The sequence below is a fragment of the Hylobates moloch genome, unplaced genomic scaffold (genome assembly GCF_009828535.3).
Source record: "Hylobates moloch isolate HMO894 unplaced genomic scaffold, HMol_V3 SCAFFOLD_17, whole genome shotgun sequence".
NCBI lineage: Eukaryota > Metazoa > Chordata > Mammalia > Primates > Hylobatidae > Hylobates > Hylobates moloch.
In genome coordinates, this window is record NW_026652292.1 from 75022804 (window position 1) to 75044602 (window position 21799).

General features: G+C 42.4%; 1 protein-coding gene across 1 annotated transcript in view; it reads left to right on the top strand.

Moving 5' to 3' along the window:
- Positions 1 to 21799, top strand: part of CLNK (cytokine dependent hematopoietic cell linker) — a 201551-nt gene that overhangs the window by 126513 nt on the left and 53239 nt on the right. Inside the window, exons 9-11 of the mRNA XM_032135391.2 lie at positions 14600 to 14625; positions 14839 to 14858; positions 16310 to 16420. Coding sequence (XP_031991282.1) covers positions 14600 to 14625; positions 14839 to 14858; positions 16310 to 16420 — 157 coding nt within the window. The remainder of the gene's footprint in view (positions 1 to 14599; positions 14626 to 14838; positions 14859 to 16309; positions 16421 to 21799) is intronic.

The window sequence follows — 21799 nt, forward strand, 5'->3', positions numbered from 1 at the left end:
AACCATTTCAAAATGACTTGAAATACATGCATAATGAAAAGCACTTTTTCTTTTCCTTGTAATGTTGGGGTGTTCACTGGAATCAACCATCCCAGTTCTTCAGAAGCAGGACATTCTGAATTGAAAACAGAGACATCTGGGGTAAACTGGGACAAGCAGCTGCTATACTTGCATGTCTTACATGCAAGCCAGCAGAATGGAAGGGTTATTTTGTTTATTTGATCAAAAGTTTTAAAATAGCAGAATCTCCACGATCCAGCCCCTCCTTGTAACTGAAGTACAGCATCCCTCACAGATAATTGAGTGGCCCAAGAGCCTCACAACCTTCCCAGGAAGCACACCCTACCTTTAAGCCGCCCCAGCTCTTTACTTTCGGCTCAATATAAGGAAGAGCAATGTCTTCCTACAACTTCCTCCCATTGGTCCTTGCTCTAAGACACAATGAATGAAGCTCTTAGTAGCCCAAAGTACAGTTATCTGAAACTAATTGTGTGAGATGTTGAGAATCATATTAAATAAAAGGGAAGACCAAGCGCGGTGGCTCACGCCTGTAATCCCAGCATTTCGGGAGGCCGAGGCAGCCGGATCACCTGAGGTTAGGAGTTTGAGACCAGCCTGGCCAACATGGTGATACCCTGTCTCTACTAAAAATACAAAAAATTAGCTGGGCGTGATGGTGTGCACATGTAGTCCCAGCTACACGGGAGGCTGAGGCAGGAGAATTGCTTGAGCCTGGGAGGCGGAGGTTGCAGCGAGCCGAGATTGTGCCACTGCACTCCAGCCTGAGTGACAGAACAAGACTCCGTATCAGAAAAAAATAAAATAAAATAAATAAATAAATGGGAAACTCTGGATGCACTAACCTTGAGAAACACTGAGTTAAACAAAAATAAACAGATCTCTTTACTGACCAAGTTTTTAAGAGCATTGTGGATCTCCAAGAGCGGGTATGGCACGGAGCATTTGTAACTTAAGTGTCCATGGAACCTGCTTTTTCTTGGATCACAATCTTTGGCCCATGCTCCTTAGAACACATTTTAGAAAAGCCTAGATCGACTCATGTATTAGTTTCAGTTCTAGGTTCACAGTACGTTTCCTATTCTGAGTAGTTTCTCCGGTGTTACAAATGATCCATTGTTTGGGGCGGATATTCCTCAATCTGTGAAAGCCACATCTACAGACAGCTTGTGAATGTAAATGCTTCCGCCCCTGCATGTTCCCGCCTCCTCTTCCTGCCAGTCCCTGGGGGAGGGATAGGCAGTGAGAAGATTGCCTTCTCTTTTTCTACTTAGTTTTTCTAATTCCATATCCTACATCACAATGTGAAGAAAAGGCCATTAATAATAAACATGAAATTAGTATAGTAAAAGCTGCTTGTATGGAAAGGATAGAGAAGATTATAATGCAGGATGAAAATGGGCACACATGTAACTGCCCTAGGGGTTCTTCCTGCCCACTGCATAAAGAGAGACCAGGGCACTGCCGTAGAGAAAGAGTTGAATAGACACGAGGCTGGCCACACCACGTGGGATATGTTCATACTCAGATCATCTCATTCAACGCTCATAGGTTAGCGGTTTCCAAAGACAGTTTGCGGGGAGGGATAGGAGGGCAGGTAACAGGTGCTTGCTGTTGATTGGTTGGGGTGGAGATGAAATTATAGGAGTTTGAAGCTGTCTTCCAGCAGATGAATTACTTCTGGATGGGGCCACTGGAGAGGGGTTGGTGCTAAGGTGGAGGCATTGGGTTTAGGTGGAACCATGGGTGTCAGACATGCATGCAAAAAACTGGGAAAGATATCTCCAAAGGCCAATCTACAATAGTGGTGTTATCTGCAGGAATAACTGGGGAAGTTGCATGTCTTACAACCTCGGGAATAATGGCTGACAATCGTTTATGTCTGCGGCTTAGCTGGACTCAGGCTGTTCTTGTCCCCCCAGCCTGATGGCTTCCCATTAGCTTTACAAAAGTGGTTGAGTTTTGGGCAAGTCCTATTATCATTTAAGCTATAGCCTGAATGTCTTCCAAAGGTAGCTTTGCCCAATAGCCCAGGAGTAATTAAGGGAAAGATAAGATGGGGAATGAGTTAGCTTAGCTTACTATTAATATTATAATTCTCGGCTAGGCGTGGTGGCTCACAAATCCCAGCACTTTGGGAGGCTGAGATGGGCGGATCAGGAGGTCAGGAGATCGAGACCATCCTGGCTAACATGGTGAAACCCCATCTCTACTAAAAAATAAAAAAAGCACAAAAAATTAGCCCAGCGTGCTGATGCGCTGCTGTAATCCCAGCTACTTGGGAGGCTGAGGCAGGAGAATTGCTTCAACCTGGGAGGCAGAGGTTGCAGTGAACCGACATTGCGCCCCTGCACTCCAGCCTGGACGACAGAGTGAGACTCAGTCTCAAAAAAAAAAAAAAAAAAAATTATAATTCTCTCACTGATATAATCTTTGCAAAGGCAGTTTCACATAGAGGGGAAATATAGCTTATTTCATCATAATTCAACCAATAATATTTATTACCTCTTAAGTGCTCAACACTAGGGCTGGCTATTTAGTTGTTCAATAAGCCTGTAAGCCCCATAATAAGCTCTCTGTTTCTATGTCTATTTCACCAGCCAGACAATGAGTTCCCGAGAGGGAGGGAGCGTATCTTATTTACTGACAGTTACAGCACTGCCCGATTGCCGCTGTGATCCTAGGCCACTTTGTTTAAAATGACCTCGTGCCTGGGCGCTAAGCTGGCACTGAGTCACATGACACCTTAGACCTGGAGGAGCCTGCAATCTGGTGAGTCTAAGTATTGTGGAAACTCAAAAAAGTGCATACTTAATTCTGCCTTGGAGGAAGAAGTGTGTCTCCCAGGAAGGCTTCCTAGGACATTTGACTGAGGTGTGAGATAGTGTCCTCGGGGGACGTGATTTGCGATATTCACAAGCAGCTAAGGCCCTCTGCAATGGTTCATGCCTGTAATTCCAGTGTGAGCTACCATGCCAGGCTAAAGTGGGTGGATCACCTGAGCTCAGGAGTTCAAGACCAGCCTGGGCAACAAAGCGAAACCCCATCTCTACAAAAAATACAAAAATTAGCTGGGCACGGTGGCACATACCTGTAGTCCCAGATACTCGGGAGGCTGAGGCGAGAGAATAGCTTGAGCCTAGGAGACAGAGGATGCAGTGAGCTGAGATCGCACCACTGCACTCCAGCCTGGGTGACGGAGTGAGACCCTGTCTCAAAAAAACAAATTACAAAATAAAAGCAGCTAGAAAGTGGTTGTATGAATTGAATGCTGGACTTGATGACAAGTAGCCCTGGGTTCACATCCCAGCTTTACTCTTCCCAAATATGAGACAACAAGTAACTTCACCTCTCTAAATTTAGGTTTCCACGTGTATACAATGGAGAAAATAGCACCTACATCCTACAGTATTTGATGCCCTTAAAGATGAAAATCAACACAAACCTATGGCACAGTTCCTGACACATGGGAGACATTCAGCAAAGGCATGTTGAACTGCGCTAGCAACGCCCCAAATTTTTCCTCCCTCCTTTACCCTCTATCCTTCTCCTGGAACTGGAAAGTTTTCCAGATTCTCTCTCTGAAGGCTGAAACCACCTCATGCTCTATGGAGTTTTTTTTCTTGAGCATATACAATACATCATTTAGGTGAATGTATAAAAATAAGCTACGTGTCTCAATCACAGAGACCATGGTTTATGAAACAGTGTTTTCCTGACAGCAAACACATAGCACCAGTTGGGGCACATGGTGGATGTGAAGTGGCCTCCTTGTCTGAGCTGACACCTGAGGTTTGTTGTCTCATGGCATCTCATGGCCACGGAGATCAAGGATGCAGACACACAAAGAGTGAGGTTAAGAGCAGAAACTGTATAGGCAAAAGAAAGAGAATAACTCTCTGCTATGGAGAGAAGCCCCAGAAAAAATGGGTTGCTGATCCACAGTGAAATAGGGGGTTTTATAGATGAGCTAGTGGGGAGGCAGTGTCTGATCTACATAGGGCGTGAAAAACCAGTTAGGACCAGATGTGCCACCTACATAGGGTACTAATCTCTGGCAGCCCCCACCTCAATCTTACTATGCAGGTGGGTTCTCTGCCTGAGCTTTTCCATGCTGCCCATTTCTTTCTTACTGTACACGTGCCAACAAAAAAGGGAAGACGAAGATTCCATGGCAGACATGCCTGGCCACAAGGTAGCCCTTTTTTACTGGTATAGCTGCAGGCCTTTCCACCGCCACACCACCACACCCCCTGCAAGCTTCCAGCTTCCTTATCTATGTTTGCAGCTCGGTCTTTCAGGCTGCTCTTTGTTAGAAAAGAAATGATTTCTTGGGCTACTTTTCTTAGAAAGGAAGTTCTGCTGGGGACTCTTTTGCCCTCACTATCTGCCTAAATAATTTCTTTCTATTTCCTGTATCAGATGCATAGCAAATTTTATCAAATTAAATCTGCAATTTAGCCCATTTTAATAGTTCATTGGATAAGCATTACCTCTTAGTATGGTGTCCTAGAAGCACCTGGAGATGAGCCTGTGGCCTCAGTCACACATTCCCATTAGGTGGGGGCCTGTAGAGGGGCAAGTCAAAAAGCCTGGGTGGCTTCTAGCCCCATCTGTCCTTTTCTGAGTTTAGGCATATCATATGGGCCTTAATATCCCATCCATAGAAACATAGTAGAACTCAGTGGTCCAGCATTTTGTGAATTCATGGATATGATTCATACATACAAATCCAGCCACCCCACTGCCCACATCATCCCCTCTCCTCTCCCTTCCTCCGTTCCTTGAGACACCCAGGTCAGGGAAACAGATATCTCCCAGGCTTGTTTTGGAAAAATGTTTCTATCCCACGTCTCTCACTAACCCCAGCATGAAAGCAGTTGAAGTACATGTTCCTCAGAAAATGCACTTTCTGACCTTCTTTGAGGAGCTGTTAGAGCAGGCAGGTTTCTCCCACATCCTTGGCTTTGCCTAACTTAATCCCTTCCCATTGCAACCTAAACAATGGTTTCAGCAATGTATTGCTGTGATTAATTTCTGAAAGTTTCAGCAGACTTGGAGAGGTTTCTCAAACTGGCCTTGCCATATATACGTTATTAGCCACTTGGAGCATAAGTTGCTTCTTTGGACTCTTCCATAATCATCAGAACACCATATCCTAATGCTTTGCTTTCATAAATCATAAAGCTCTCAGACACAATAAATTTTTTGATTAAGACAGAGTTTATCCAGTTTTTCCCAAGTCTGCATCTCTAATTACAGAGCATTATACTTATGTTTTATTTCTGAAAGTGTTGATTGGCATCATTGTATTTCATAGTTAAAGGGTATTACAGGCTGGGGTGGTGGCTCATGCCTGTAACCCCAGCACTTTTGGAGGCTGAGGCCAGTGGATCACTTAAGCCCAGGAGTTCAAGACAACTCAGGAGGCTGCGCAACGTGGTAAAACCCCATCTCTACTAAAAAAAAAATACAAAAAAATTAGCCGGGCATGGTGGTGCACACCTGTAATCCCAGCCACTTGGGAGACTGAGGCAGGAAAATCGCTGGAACCAAGGAGGCAGAGGTTGCAGTGAGCCAAGACCACACCACTGCACTCCAGCGTGGGCAACAGAACGAGACGTGGTCTCAAAAAAAGGGGGGGAGTATTGCATATATTTACCACAAATTGAACAGTAGCTAAGTGAAAAACAAATACAGAAGTCCTCCTTATCCTCAGTTTCACTTTCCACAGCTTCAGTTACCCATGGTCAACCAAGGTCTGAAAATATCAAGTGGAAAATTCCAGAAATACATAATTCATAAATGTTAATTTGCACGCTGTTTCTGAGCGGCACGATGAAATCCTGAGCAGTCTCACTAGAATCATTTCTTTGTCCAGTGTTTCCTTTGCGCTGTGTCCATTATCCACCTGTGAATTGCTTAGCAGTCATCTAGCCCATCAGATCCGCTGCATGGAATCGCAGTGCTTAGGTTCAAGTCACCCTTACTTTACCTAATAATGGTCCCAAAGTGCAAGAGTAGTGATGCTGACAGTTCTGATTTGCCAAAAAGAAGATGTAAAGTGACTCCTTTAAGTGAAAAGGTGGAAGTTCTCAACTTGAAAAGGAAAGAAAAAATATTGTATGCTGAGGTTACTGGGATCTACAATAAAAATGAATCTTCTATCCGTGAAATTGGGAAAGAAGGAAAAAAAAGTGTGCTTGTTTTGCTGTCACATATCACCTTTATCATAGGTCTGTATATTTAGGAAAAGCATGGGATATATAGGGTTTATTACTCTCCTCAGTTTCAGACATCCATCGGGAGTCTTAGAACGTTTTGCCTTAGGATAAGCGGCGGGCTACTGTAACTTAAGTGTACGTTTATGTAATTTTTTTTTTTTTTTTTTTTTTTTGAGACAGAGTCTCACTCTGCCGCCCAGGCTGGAGTGCAGGGGCGCGATCTCGTCTCACTGCAAGCTCCGCCTCCCGGGTTCACGCCATTCTCCTGCCTCAGCCTCTCCGAGTAGCTGGGACTACAGGCGCCCGCCACCACGCCCGGCCAATTTTTTTGTATTTTTAGTAGAGACGGGGTTTCACCGTGTTAGCCAGAATGGTCTCGATCTCCTGACCTCCTGATCCGCCCGCCTCTGGCCTCCCAAAGTGCTGGGATTACAGGCGTGAGCCACCGCGCCTGGCCTATGTAATGTATTTTTAATAATGGCTGTATGTAAAGCCAATTCACAGAATTTCTGAAAGTTTAGCAACCATCCATTGCAATCTGGCACCAGCCACTCCAAAGAACAATCTCTTAACTCTTCTTCCTTCTCCAAAAGGCCTTACTTTAACCCTCCCAGAACACGGTGATATTGACAATGTCTTCAGGTTTTACCATAATAAGTTGTAGTGGAAACAGTCAAACCAAGGTCCATCGGATTCTGCAACCATGCTATGCCCACCTCAGTACATTACCTCCCCAAAAGCAGTAACTTTGTGAGATCTGTCCTGAGACTGCAAAGCAAACGAGTCTCTGGGCAAATGGCGCTAATTACACCTTATGACCACCAGGTGGCGAGCATGCCGGGCTTCTCCAAGCTAAAACTGGACATGGGAAAGACTGAACAACTATTTGGGTCCTCTTATTTGACAGATAGAGAACTTTTCCTAGCATTTTAGAATATTTGTGTACTTCATTAGGAGGGTAAATTCCCATTTTCCCTCTAATTTTTCATACTATAATAATAGTAGTAACTGCAGCTGTGCATTAAGAACCATGCCTTGAAGTGCATCAATTCATTTATTCCACACATGAGTTTCCATGAAGTGTAAATAAGCACTCCTTACTTCTCCAGATGGGAAAACTGATTCACTCCTCAATCCATTTGTTTATTTCATAAACATTTATTAAGCAGTGCCATGATCCTGTCTATAGTATGAACAGAATCAAGATTCAATCTTAAATTCAGTTCCAAAGCTCACCCTCCTTTAAATATCACAAATACTTGAGTTATTATTGCTTTATTAAATAAGGCCCCCAAATTTTAAGAAGCTTGCTGGAATTTATCTGAACTACCATCAAAGCTGTATAATGGTAGACAAGTTACTTTGCTTGTTCAGTCCAGTTTTTTTCACTTGCAAAGTTCCTTAAGTTCACCTTGACCTCTTGCTTTGAAGGATTTTGGTTAGCTAAGCAATGATTAAGTGAAGCTCATGGTATCAGAACTTGCCAGTCAGCATATTTGATGCGGCCAAAAGTCCCGTGGATTTTTGTAACTACTGCCGATATTATCCTACACAAAAATCTTAAAAGGGAGGGAAGAATACTAAGTGATGCTAGAAAAAATAATCCTACATTATAATGAAGACACAGGACACACGGACAGTGTAACATAAAGATTCACTCTGAGTAACACAAAAGACCCTGAGTGGCCAAGGCAATCTTGAGTAAGAGGAACAAGGCTGGAGCCATCACACTTCCTGACTTCAAATTACATGACAGGGCTGTCGTGGTCAGTGGTACACCAAACATGCACACAAGTAGGGCAGAGTGCGGAGCCCAGAAATAAATGCATGCATTGATTAAACTAATTTTTGATGAAGGCATCAGGAATACACAATGGAGACAAGACGGTCTCTTCAAATAGTGGAGAGACTAGATATTAATGTGCAGAAGAACAGGGCAGGACCCTGGTCTCACACCATGCAAGGTAATCAATTTGGGGTGGATTAAATCGACTTGGGGTATACCCAAAACTACAGAACTCCTAGAAGAAAACATAGGGAAAAGATCCTTGGCACTGTATCTTGCCAATGACTTTTTGGGTATGAGACCAAAAGGACAGGCAGCAAAAGCAAAAATAAACAAGTGGGGCTACATCAAACTAAAAAGCTTCTCCACAGCAAAGGAAAGAATCAACAGAGTAGAAAGGCAAACTACAAAATGAGAGAAAATATTTGCAAACTATATACCTGATAAGGGTTAATGTTCAATATAGACAAGGAACTGATACAACTGAAGAGCTAAAAATCAGTAACCTTATTGGAAGATGGCCAGAGGATCTGGGTGGACATTTCTCCAGGGAGGAAATACAGGTAGCCAACACCTGTATAGGAAGTGGTTCTCAGCATCACTGGTCATCAAAGAAATGCAACTCAGAGCCACAGTGAAATATCACCTCACATCTTTTAGGATGGCTATTACTTAAAAAACACATAAACAAAACAAAAGATGGCAAGTTTTGGCAAGAATATGGAGAAAAGGGATACCTTGCACACAGTTGGTGAGAATGTAAATTGGTACAGCCATTATTGAAAACAGAATGGTAGTTCCTCTAAAAAATTAAAAATAGACAAACCTTATGGTTCAGGAATCCCACTTCTGAGTATATATCCAAAGAATTGAAAACAGGATCTCGAAGAGCTCTCAGCACTCTGTTCATGGCAGCATTATTCACAGTAGCCAAGATATGGAAACAGCATAAGGGTCCATAGGCAGATGAATGGATCAAGAAATTGTGATATATACATACAATGGAGTATTTTTCAGCCTTAAGGGGAAGGAAATTTTTCCATTTGTGACAATACTGATGGACTTGGAGGGCATTATGTTGGGCCAAAACAAGTCAGACGCAGAAAGATGATGCTGTAGAATCTCACTTACATGTGGAATCTAACACAGTCAAACTCATAGAAGCAAAGAGTAGAATGGTGGCTGCCAGGAGCAAGGAGGAGGGAGACATGGGAAGGTGATGCTTAAAGGGGACAAAGTTTCAGTTATGGTGCACAAATAAATTCTGGAGACACACTCTACAACATAGTGCCTACAGCTGATGACACTATACTGTGTACTTAAAGTTTGCTAAGAGGATAGATATTATGCTAAGTGTTCTTACCAAAAAATAAATATAAAACAAAGTAACAATAACAAAAAAGGCAGGAGTCAACTTTGGTAAGTGACAGATATGTTTATGGCCTTGATGGTGGTGATGGTTTCATGGATATGTACTTATCCCCAAATTCAATCTTGATGTGTACAGTAAATATGTAAAGCTCTTCTATGTCAGTGACACCTTAATGAAGTGGTTTAAAAAAGATTCACCATAGTTAAGGCAATGTTTTTGCCCCGTTGTACAAGACCCCATGTGATCTGGGCACTCTCCCACCTCTGCCATCACCTCTCTGGGCTTACCTTCCCCTCGTGCTCACCCCACCTGCTATAATTCAAGTGTCCCCTCCAAATCTCATGTTGAAACTTTATCCCCAATGTGACAGTATTGAGAGGTGAGGCATAAAGGGGTAATTGGATCATAAGCGCTCTGCCCTCATGGATGAATTAGTCCATTCATGGATTAATGGGTTAATGCGTTAATAGAAGAATGGATTGTCATGGAAGGAGAACTGGTGGCTTTATAAGAAGAAGAGACACCTGAGCCAGCATACTCAGCCGCCTTACCATCTGATCCCCTGCACTACCTCAGGACTCTGCAGTGAGTCCTCTTCAGCAAGAAGGTTCTCACCAGATGCATCCCCTAAACCCTGGTCTTCTTAGCCTCCACAACTGAAAGAAATAAATTCCTTTTGCATATAAATCATCACCTAGTTTCCGTTATTCTGTCTTAAGCAACAAAAAAAACAGACTAAGACAGAAAATTGGTGTCAAGAAGTGGAGTGCTGCTGATAATGAATACCTGAAAATGTGGAAAGCAGCTTTGGAACTGAGTAATGGGCAGAAGTAGAAGAATTTGTAGAAGCAGGATAGAAAAAGTTTAAATTCTGGTAAAAGCTTAGAAGACAAGAAGGCTAAGTAAAGTTTGGAACTTCTTAGTGACTACGTAGGTGGTTGTGAGAAGAATGCTCATAGAAATATAGACAGTAAAGGCCATTCTGATAAGGTTTGAGGTAGAACTGAGGAGCAAGATGTTGAAAACTGGAATAAAGACCATTCTTGTTATAAATTGGCAAACAACTTGAATGAATTGTTTCTATGCCTGAGGGTTTTGAGGAAGGCCAAACTTGAGAGTGATAAATTAAGATATCTGGCAGAAGAAAATTCTAAGCACAATATAGAAGGAGCTGCAGGGTTATTTTGGCAACTTACATTGATATTTCAGAGCAGAGAAATAATTTACCGAATTTTTAATTAAAAGAGAAGTAGAGTGGATAAATTTGGAAAATTCAGCCTGGCCACATAGACAGAGAAAAAGTATTCAGAGGAGAAAACCAAGGGTATATCCCAGTGACCATTTGCTAAAGAGATTAACAGGGATAGAAGGGGGCCAGATGCTATCCCTCAAGACGATGGAGGAAGGACCTCAAAGGTGTTTAACAGATCTTGAGGCTGCCCTCTTATCACAGGCCCAGAGTTCTAGGATGGAAGAAAGGTTTCAGCGGATAGGACTGAGGCTCTCTCTACCAGCTCACTGCCCACAGCTACCCTGGGACTCTGCTTCCTACACTGCATACAGCACTTCATGGCTGCCCAGCTCAAGCAACCCCAGTTGAGGCCCTTGTACTGAAGCTCTGCAAGGTACAAGTTATAAACCTTGGCAGTATCTGTGTGGTGCTAATTCTGCAGGCTTGCAGAAAGCAAGAGCTGTGGAGGCTCAGCAAGCTCCACCCAGATTTCAAAAGATGTCATCAGAGGCCTGACGACCCAATCAGAGACTTGTCACAGGGGTGGAGACATGCAAAAGAGCCCCAACTAAAGCAATGCAAAGCAGATATGTAGTGTTGAAGCTAATGGAGTCCCCACCAGGGCAATGCCTAATGGAGCCATAGGAGCAAGGCCACTGCAGAGAATCCCCACTGGAGTAACGGAAGTGAGCCTGCCACCAAGACCCTTGAACTGTAGAGCTACTGGTGTGCAATGCCAACCTGGGAGAGCTGGGTGGACTAAGCACAACCAAGCTATAGGGATGGGGTGTCCCGAGGCCATAGAGGCCCTAACTCTTTGCTCCAGTGTGCACAGAATGCCAGACATGGAATCAAAAAAAAAATTATTCTGGAATCTTAGGACCCAAATTCTTCTTTCTGGGGTTTCAGTCTTGGGTGGGGCCTGTTATCCCTTTCTTCTTGCCTCTTTCTCCCTTTTAGAATAGGAATGTGTACCTTATGCTTGCCCCACAATTGCATCTTGGAAGTAGATAACTTGTTTTGATTTCATAGGCTCACAGATGAGACTCTGAACTTTGGACTTTTGAGTTGGTACTGGAATGAGTTAAGACTTTGGGGCTACAAGGAGAAATGAATATATTTGTATGTGAGGACGTGCACTTTGGTGAACCAGGGGTGGAATGCTGGTTTGAATGTCACCTCCAAAACTCATGCTGAAACTTCATCCCCAGTGTGGCAGTATTGAAAGGTGAGACCTTTAAGAGGTGATTGTATGATGAGGACTCTGTCCTTATAAATAGATCAATCCATTCACGGATTAATGAATTAATGGGTTATTGAGTTCTGATGGAAAGAAAAATGGTGGCTTTATAAGAACAGGAAGAGGGACCTGAGCTAGCACATTAGCACAGTCAGCCTCCTCGCCATGTGATGTCCTGCACCGTCTTAGTACACCTCAGAGTCACCACCAGCAAGAATGCTCTCACCACAGGCACCCCTTTGTTCTTGGACTTACTTAATTTCAAGAAAATCACCTAATTTCAAGTATTCTGTTTTAAGCAACAGAAAAATGAACTGATGCCACCTGAGGACCTTTGCCCTTGCTGTTTCCTCTGTCAGGAATCCCCTTCCCAAGATATCCACAGGACATGCTCCCTCGCTGTCCTCAGGCCTCTGATTTCATCCCCTAACCACAGAGGCCTCCTCAGACCAGCCTAAAACACAGTAGCCCCAGCTCCTACTCTCCGCACCCTCCTGTCCTCCAATCTGCTTTATTTTCTGCATAGTGCTTGTCATCACCCGTGAATGTTTATTTATACTTTTGTTTACATGTCTCCTAACTCCTGCCACTGGAATGTAAGTTTCATGGGAATAGCAACTTTATTTGTTGGTATTATACCCCCCCCAACACCTACATCAAAACATATATTAAATATGAGTTCATGCCTGACACATACTATGTGCTCAATAACAAATCAATGAAATAAAAGAAGATAGATGTCCTATTCTAAACTCACAACCCGTGAAGCAAACTGGATAGATATCTTGAAAATCATAAATGGAATTTTCCTATTAAACTACAGGAACTCAGTCTCTTTATTGAATTCTTTTTCCAGTGAATTGAATTGATCCCCAATAGATAGAGTGAAAAAAGACCTCTTGGAAAGCCAACAACTAGTTTTGCAGGGAAAGTCATCAACCCAGGCAGCAAGATGGTCCACCAGGGAGCTCTGGAGGTGAAGCCAATAAACAATAAGATGAAAGGAAATTAATTTTGTGTTTTATACTTTTGTGCCTTAAGCAAGCATCATGTGGCCTAAGCTTTTTTGTGATTTCCTTGAAATAGTCAAAGATCTAATGTTAACTACATGGCTGCTGTTGTTGAAGTAGATCCTGGGTCATATTTTGTGTTTTCACAATGCCAAAAACATCAATTATTTCTGTGTGCAATCAGTGTTTGGAATTCATATAAAGAAGTGAATCCTACCTATTTCAAAAGTGTTTTTCAAAAATGAAAACAGAAAGGAAGAATGGTAATTTTATTCTTATTCTTTGAAGTAATTGTCTTACACATAGAAGAGCCATTAAAATTATACAGACCAGTTTGTGCTGTGTTGCATTGTGTTGTGTTGTGTTGTGCCAGTTGGACCTTTCACCAAGAGGAATCTAAAGAGGAGGTGCAGTGGAGAGCGGGCTGAAGTTAAGCCCTTAATGACATGGGGTGGAGAACCAGTAACCAGTCCACCTGCGCCCAGGCACCACGAGACTTCCAGGGGACAGTGCGGGGAGCTCTTCAGCACGTGGTTAAAAATCACTGATTTAGTCCAACCTCTTTGACTCACAAATGAGGACAGCAAAGGAGGCTCAGTGTGAAGCCACCCAGCCAGTGTTCAGCGGAAGTTTAAGTCTCCTGTAACAAGAGGTAGACATTTTATCACTGATTCCCCGACAGCCATATAAAATAGCATTTATTACACCATGCCCATTTTTAGAGACAATCAAACATTGCTTTTCCAAGGAGCCTTCTTCTGACAACCCAGAGTAACTTAAGTCTCCCACATATTCATTTAATACTTTGTCCTTCTCTACTTGAAATCCTTATCAGATTGATCATGATGCCTTCAATGCCGGTCTACCCACTAAGGTATAAACCCTGTGGCAACAGGGTCGGTGCCAGCCATCTTCACAGTCACATCCCCAGAGCCAGAAGCTTGGCCTGTGAACACCCCAGCTAGGAGCACCTTGACAGGAAGGATCGAATTGTATTTGTCTTTTTTCCCCAGTGCCTGGTACTGTGTTTAGCTCAGAGTAGAAGCTCAATAATTACATTGAGTTGAATTATGGAAATATAACTACCTAGAGTTCAGACAAATCTGTTCCAGGCTCTACTTGGGATTTTTCTAAGGTTAATTATCCTTGAGAAATTATCCCACCTAGTTTGTCCTTAGTTTTTTTTTTCATCCATAAAATAAAGAAGTTGGATTCTGGGGGTCTTCAGAAATTATTCTATTTTGAAAAATCTGTGATGCTATTTTCCTCTGCTTGGAAATACCCCATGAAGGTGGTAGGCAGGAAATTGAATTGTATATGTACACACACGCACACACACACACACACACACACATACACATATACACACACACATTAAATGTAAACAGGAATCAGTGGTTTCAAAGGGACCTTAAGAGTCACACGACGTGCAATGAAGTCTTCATTCTACCATTTACTCGCTGGGTGAGTGTAGGTGAGATATTTAACTTCCCTGTGTGTCAGTTTCCTCATTAACAGAACAAGGGTGAGGATTTAATAAGACCACGTAACTAAAGTGTTTAGCATTATTCTGGGTATCTCATACGATCTCAACAAATATTAACTGACATTATCACCAATATTATTACAAATAAAAATGATTTTCACGTAAACGTGTATAAAATCAGTGCTTGATGACATTTTCCACAAATTCACTGGTATTCCCTCTTATGTTTTAGGAGACACATCTGCAAGAAAGAACAAGGTAAGAGAAATCATTAAAATGCATTTGTTATTCATTATTTACTTTAGAAGCACAGAGATATAGACAATGCAAAAACTCAGATATCTCTTGAAAAATATGTCCTATAAGTCTGATCACAATTTGTAATTTCTATTTGTAAACCAAAAAACTGTTAACCATTGGCCCTGCTCACAGAAAAATAAACTTAATTTAGGTTTCTCTTTTCTTTTTCAGATTCCTTTACCACCTCCTCGGTAAAACACTTTAAAATAGCATTTTGTTTCACTATACAATGAAATAATTTGTACCAGCATCTGAAAAAGAGAAACACAAACATTTGACATTGAAAATCTAATATGATTTCAGAGTGAGAGACGGATGTAGAAAAAAAAACTAATATGAGATGTTCAATGAACAAGATTAAACAAGCCTTCATTCATCTATTTAATCATTTATTCATTCATTCACAGTTATCTATTCAATATACCTTCACTCATTATTTCTCGATGAATGTATTCCTCCCCTGTTTCCTTCTGTTCCTCTCCTTTCTTTCAGTACAGAAATCTGCTGGATGATATTGCTGGGTATACTACTGGCAGGCTTAGATTCATAGGAAAATAGGATATGCCCTCAGGGAACTTATAATATATTAAGTATATATTCATGTGTGAGATATACATATATATATACAAATATATATATAATGACACATATATAAATACAAATACTATTATATTTATACATATCTATGGAGAAAAGAGCAACAGACAGCTGCAGAGGCTGTGACTGACCATTCTTCTTGCTCTATTTGGGACTTGTGAGCACCTCTGCCATAGTATGCATTACATTCTCTGGCAATCATTTCTTCATCTCTCTCTCTCTTCCCTGCTAGAGGGAAGCAGCTTGAACCAAAAACTGCATCTTTTTCCTCTCTATATCTCCAGCATCTACCAAAGTACTTGATATACTTATGAATAAATGAGTGAATGGGTGAATAAAATACGAGTGAGTGAGGCATTCACTGACTTTCAAACTTTCTTATATTTCTTTTTGGTTTTTTGTTTGTTTGTTTTTTGTTTTTTTGTTTTTTTGTTTTTGGAGACAGTCTGGTTCTGTCACCCAGGCTGGAGTGAGGTGGTGCAATCTCAGCTCACTGCAACATCTGCCTCCTGAGCTCAAGTGATTCTCCTGCCTCAGCTTGTGAGTAGCTGGGATGACATGTGCATGCCACCGTGACTGGCTAATTTTTGTATTTTTAGTAGAAACGGGGTTTTACCATGTTGGCCAGGCTGGTCTTGAATTCCTGACCTCAGGTGATCCACCCACCTCAGCCTCCCAAAGTGCTGGGATTACAGGCATGAGCCACCATGCCTGGCCACTTTTTGTATATTTCTTTGGGTAGTTCTAAAAACTCAGGTCTGCCAGTCTGGGATGAATGGAAGGCTGGTGTCATTTTCTCCACAGGCCTCCTAAAGCCAAAACAGGTGCACTATGGAGGAGCACGTTGACTCCCCATAGAAAATTACATCACGCCCTTTAGAAAACAGTGCCAGACCTGACCGGTCTGCTCCGTAGTTAGCATCCAAAAACCAGCATTTTCAACCCAAAGCTGGAGACAGGGAGGGCAGAGCAGTGTGGATTCAGGGCCTGAGGCATCACTGCTGCAGCAAACCTTCTCAGGACCCTACTGCGACTCTCCACACAGGCCTCTCATCACACTTCCGAAAAAGTACCAGCCCTTGCCACCTGAGCCGGAGAGAAGCAGGCCACCTTTACCTCAGAGACACACCTTTCCGGAAGTCCAGAGAATGCCCAGGTGAGAGATTCATCATTAATGGTGAAATGACCAGCAAGAGTGTGGATGTGGGGGAGGGGGACAAGGGAAACCAAACAAAGTGCCTTTCAGAGCAGGCTCCCTAATGGGTGGGGAGTGTATTGGTCCATTCAAAAACATAACCAAGACTGGGTAATTTATAAAGAAAAGAGGTTTAATTGACCCACAGTTTCACATGGCTGGGGAGACTCACGAAACTTACAATCATGGTGGAGGGGGGAGCAGGCATGTCTTACGTGGCAGCAGGTGAGAGAGCCTGTGTCCAAAGCAAATGGCGAAGAACCCCGTATAAAACCATCAGATCTCATGAGAGTGCACGCAGTAACATGGGAACAGCATAGGGGAAACCGCCACATGATCCAATCATCTCCCACCAGGCCTCTGCCTCAACACCTGGAGATTACAATTAAAGATGAGCTTTGGGTGGGGACACAAAGCCTAGCCATGTCAGGGAGGAACCAGTTATACCTAGAGGAAAATAGTTTTAGAAACCTGTGTTTCGATTCTTTGTAGGAAATACAGCTTCTCTGTAACAAAATGAGTTATTATTGAAAGAATTGCTCACTTGTGGCCTGAATTAGTTAATAAAGAAAATGTCAAATGCCAGAACAGAATCAGCATATTTTATGTAAGAACTGAAAGGGGATTCAGATTATTCCAGGACCAATATTGGCCCCCAGCTTCCCATCACCCAGGCTGGAGAAATATAACCATGCATGAAAACTCTTTTGTCAAAAACATTATTGCCTTTATGAAAAATAAATATTATAAAACCAACCCTCTGATATTAAGTACTGATGACGGCTCTTCGTTCCCAAATGTGTGGGACATTTGGCAGCTGGTGCTAATCACAGAATGCGACAAACTCGAGTGAGCATATTTCATTTTCCCAAAAGAGTTTAAGTTTCCAAAATTACCTTATTTTGAAAGTCAAAAAAGAGATCAGCATTTCCTCCTTGTTTCTGCACAGAATGAAGGATGCTCTCTTATTTTTCATCCTTCTTCAAGCTTGCATCAGCAGTTTGGGGCACAGGCATTATTTAGTGAGAAAGCATCTCTCATGGATACAGAAACTCAGGACATCAGGCTCATTTTGAGCTTCAATGGGAAACCCATTCATCACTGATTCTAATGGGGAACATTAAATAGCCTAAAATGTCATTCCTCCTTCTGTGGTGAATGTCTCTTCACCATTTCCTCCATTACAGCCCCACACAAGCATAAGTTTTCCAAGAAACACCTTCTTTGTTGTCTCTCCCATGGAATGCCCTCCTTTTCTGTCCCATTTTCAACTGCCATGGCAGCATGGGAAGGAATAGAGGCTCTCAAGTCTAGATTCAAATGGTCTGGGTTTGTATTAGTTCTCACATTGCTATAAAGAAATATCTCAGACTGGGTAATCTATAATGAAAAGAGGTTTGATTGGCTTACAGTTCCATGGGCTGCACAGGAAGCATGATTCTGGCATCTGCTCAGCTTCTGGAGAGGCCTCAGGAAACTTACAATCATGGCAGAAGGCAAAGGGGAAACAGGAGCAGGAGCAAGAGAGTGAAGGGGGAGGCTCCACACTCTTTTAAACAACCAGATCTGGCGATAACTCACTATCATGACAACAGCACTGAGGGGATGGTGCTAAATCATTCATAAAGGATCCACCCCCATGATCCAATCACCTCCTACCAGGCCCCACCTCCAAAAGTGAGGATTACACTTCAACATGAGATTTGGGTGGGGACACAGATCCAAACTATGTCAGGGTTGAAATTTAGATTCTACTTCTCATGAATGGTGAATCTGGGGAAGTGATTCTAAATTAGGGGTGACTTTATCCTCCCTCTCCCCAGTGGACAGTTAGCAATGTTTGGAGACATTTTTGGTTGCAACATATTGAATAAGGGAGGCTACTGACTTCTAGAGAGTAGAGGCCAGGGATGCTGCTAAGCATCCTACAGTGCACAGGACCACCCCACAACAGAGAATAACCTTAAAAGGTTAATATTGCAAAGGTTGAAAAACTTTGCCTTAACACTTCTAGCAAAGCACTGAACTAAACTTTTCCAAGCCCAAGGTTTTCCTCTGCAGTAAAATACAGATAATATTAATATCTATCACCTACCTCATGGGCTAAGGTGAGAATTAAATGAGGTGATTCCTATAAATTGCTTAACAATGCCTGGCCAGCACCTATTTTTAACCAACACTTATTGCACTTTTATTATCTTGGGCCCTTCTCCATTGGTACCTATGTTGCCCCATATAACAAGGTAACAAGTCTGTTTCTTCCACCCCAGGAAGGGGTGGAAGAGGAACTGACCCATTTCAGTACCTATATAACCTGGCACAATGCCTGAAATATAGTAGATGTTAGATAAATATAAATTTCCTTCTGCAGCTTTCAAAGGAACCTAACCAGACTAGGAGTAAGCAAATTTGCTCTGTTTTGATTTCCATTTTCAAAGAGTGAGAAACTGGGAGGCAACAATAATAACAGACCATCCAACCCATGAAGCTGTGTCATTGGAATTGGAAATGTAAAATGCAGCATTCCTAAAACTCCTGGTCAAATGGTCTAATATGTAAAGGACTGATCAAACCTCAGAGAAGTAAGGAGACAGAAAATAGGATCAATAAAATATCAAGACTGGGCATAATGGCTCACACCTGTAATCCTAACACTTCGGGCGACCGAGGCAGGCGGCTCACATGCGGCAAGGAGTTCAAGACCAGCCTGGCCAACATGGTGAAACCCCATCTCTACAAAAATACAGAAACTAGCTGGGTGGGGTGGAGCGTGTCTGTAATCCCAGCTACTCTGGAGACTGAGGCATGAGAATCGCTTTAACCTAGGAGGCAAGGGTTGCAGAGAGCCAAGATTGCACCACTGCACTCCAGTGACATAGGGTGACAGAGGGAGACTCTGTCTCAAAAAAATAAATAAACTGAAATAAAATATTGAAGATGATGAGGTTGTTCAGTGTGGAGAAAAAAGGATTTTATCTTCTTTTTGTTTCCTCTTGCTGGAAAGAACAGTATCTTGGGACCTGGTAGCAATGAATTTGGATCCCAGTTGAGCCACTTTTGGCTGTATGATTTCAGAAAAGCTCTTTAACAGCTCCGAGTTTTGCTTTTCTTATTTATAAGAAGAAAATAACCATCTTCATGTGATAAAATGATGATGATAAGGTATGCCATTCCTGTAAAGTGCCTAGGATAATATCCGTCACAGCACAGGAAAAGAAGAAGAAAAGAAAAGAAAGAACAAGCAAGAGAAGGAAGGAAGGAAGCAAGGAAGGAAGGAAGGAAGGAAGGGAGGGAGGGAGGGAGAGAGGGAGGGAGGGAGGAAGAGAGAGAAAGAGAGAGAGAAAGAAAGAAAGAGAAAGAAAGAGAGAAAGGGAGGGAGGGAAGGAGGAAGAGAGGAAGGAAGGAAGGAAGGAAGGAAGGAAGGAAGGAAGGAAGCCAGCTTCGCCCATCTATTCTCAGCAGAATTAGGTATCCAGAATCCATAACTCTGTATTTTTCTAGAAATAGAGGCTGTATTTTTTTTATTGAGATGGAATCTCACTTTATTGCCCAGGCTGGAGTGCAGTGATGTGATCTCAGCTCACTGCAACTTCTGCCTCCCGGGTTCAAGTGATTCTCCTGATTCAACCTCCTAAGTAGCTGGGATTACAGCTGCATGGCACCACACTTAGCTAATTTTTGTATTTTTAGTAGAGATGAGGTTTTACCATGTTGGTCAGGCTGGTCTCGACCTCCTGACCTCAGGTGATCTGCCCGCCTCTGCCTCCCAAAGTGCTGGGATTACAGACGTGAGCTACCGTGCCCAGCCAGAGGCTGTATTTTCTAATACAGTGGTTATCATCCTGGCTTTACACTAAAATAATTAGAAAGCTTATTTTAAATTACTATCCCCAGTATCTATTTTAATTGCTCTGAAGTGGGACTTGGGCATCAGAATTTTTAAGGCTCCCCCAGGTGAAGCTAATATGCAGACAGGGCTAAGAACCCAGAAGGAACCAAGTTCAAGGAATATATCTGCCATAAAAGCTTTGAAGGTATTTAAGCCTTATCTATGCCTGAGTTTCCAGAGTCTAACATAATGCTCACTCGATTGCCAAATGCGTCCTTCTGTGCGCCCAAACCACACCGGTCTATTGGGTCACTGTCTTGGTGGTGTTGACATCTTTAGAAATTGGCATTTGATATCTCTGGGGTTCCTGTAGTTACAGTTTACTTTTATTTAATCATTTTTAGATGTGATGAGAATTGTGCTGGATCTCTTCACCAAAACACCTCAAGAGAGTAATTATATTTTCTCTTATTGAATTTTTCCAGCAGCCCTGTAAACTATGGCTTCCTAAGCCTCAGAAGAGTAAAGTACCAAGCCCAGTGGATGGCGCATGTGCCCAGTAAATAGTACTTCCATATTCACTGGGCACCTAAGGTCACCACACTTCAGAGAAGTTAGGTAACTTAAAGTCACAGGGTTGACATTTGACTATTGATAGGGCAAAAACCTGCACAGCCCCGTAGGAGACACCAGGGATACCATGATAAATGAGATGGCTTTGCTTCTGAAGGAGAGATGTGCTTTCAAATTCATATTTAACAGGGCCCACACGGGTGGTAATATCATCATTAGTGATGCCCAAGTCCCATGTAATCAACCACAGAAGGATATTGCTCCGAAAACATAAAGAACATTGGCAATCAGAGCTTCTGCAGCCGACCATGCAGGACAGTGCCTGCTCTGTCTCTGCCAGCTGTTGGTAAGGCACTGTGAGTAAGATGAATTGCCTTCCCTAAGACAGAAGCCATGATTTACATCTGGCAATCAACTGTATCAATGGCAGGCAGTTAGACAGCTGCAGCCCTTTGCAGCGGGCTGTTCTCACCCTGGATGGCCTTTGTGGTTCCAGCTATTGTGTTTCAGGCCCCATTTGTCTCTGCCAGCTCTGCTATTCTCTTTTTTAAAGCTAAGCCTTGGTTTCACAAAACAATTACTGAATTGAAGCACTTCAGTAAAGGAAAATGTCACCCCAGTCATTCATTGACAACTCAAAACCAGAAGAGAACTTCCAAGTTTGGAGAGTGTTGGTTGGACATTCTCAACCACTTATGTACCATTATTATGATTTTTACAATATCCATGTACTTAATTATTTTTTCCGCTCTGCTCATTTTTTTCAACTTAAATAAATTTACTTAAAAGAAAGACATATAATTATTATAAATAACTTCAATACAGGTAGCTTCAAACCAAAACTTTGAGCTCTGGGGAATTTTACCTCTGATAAAAGGGAAGGTAAGCAAATATTAGAAAGGTGTTTCATATCTACTAACCACTGCACTGAGCCTTTC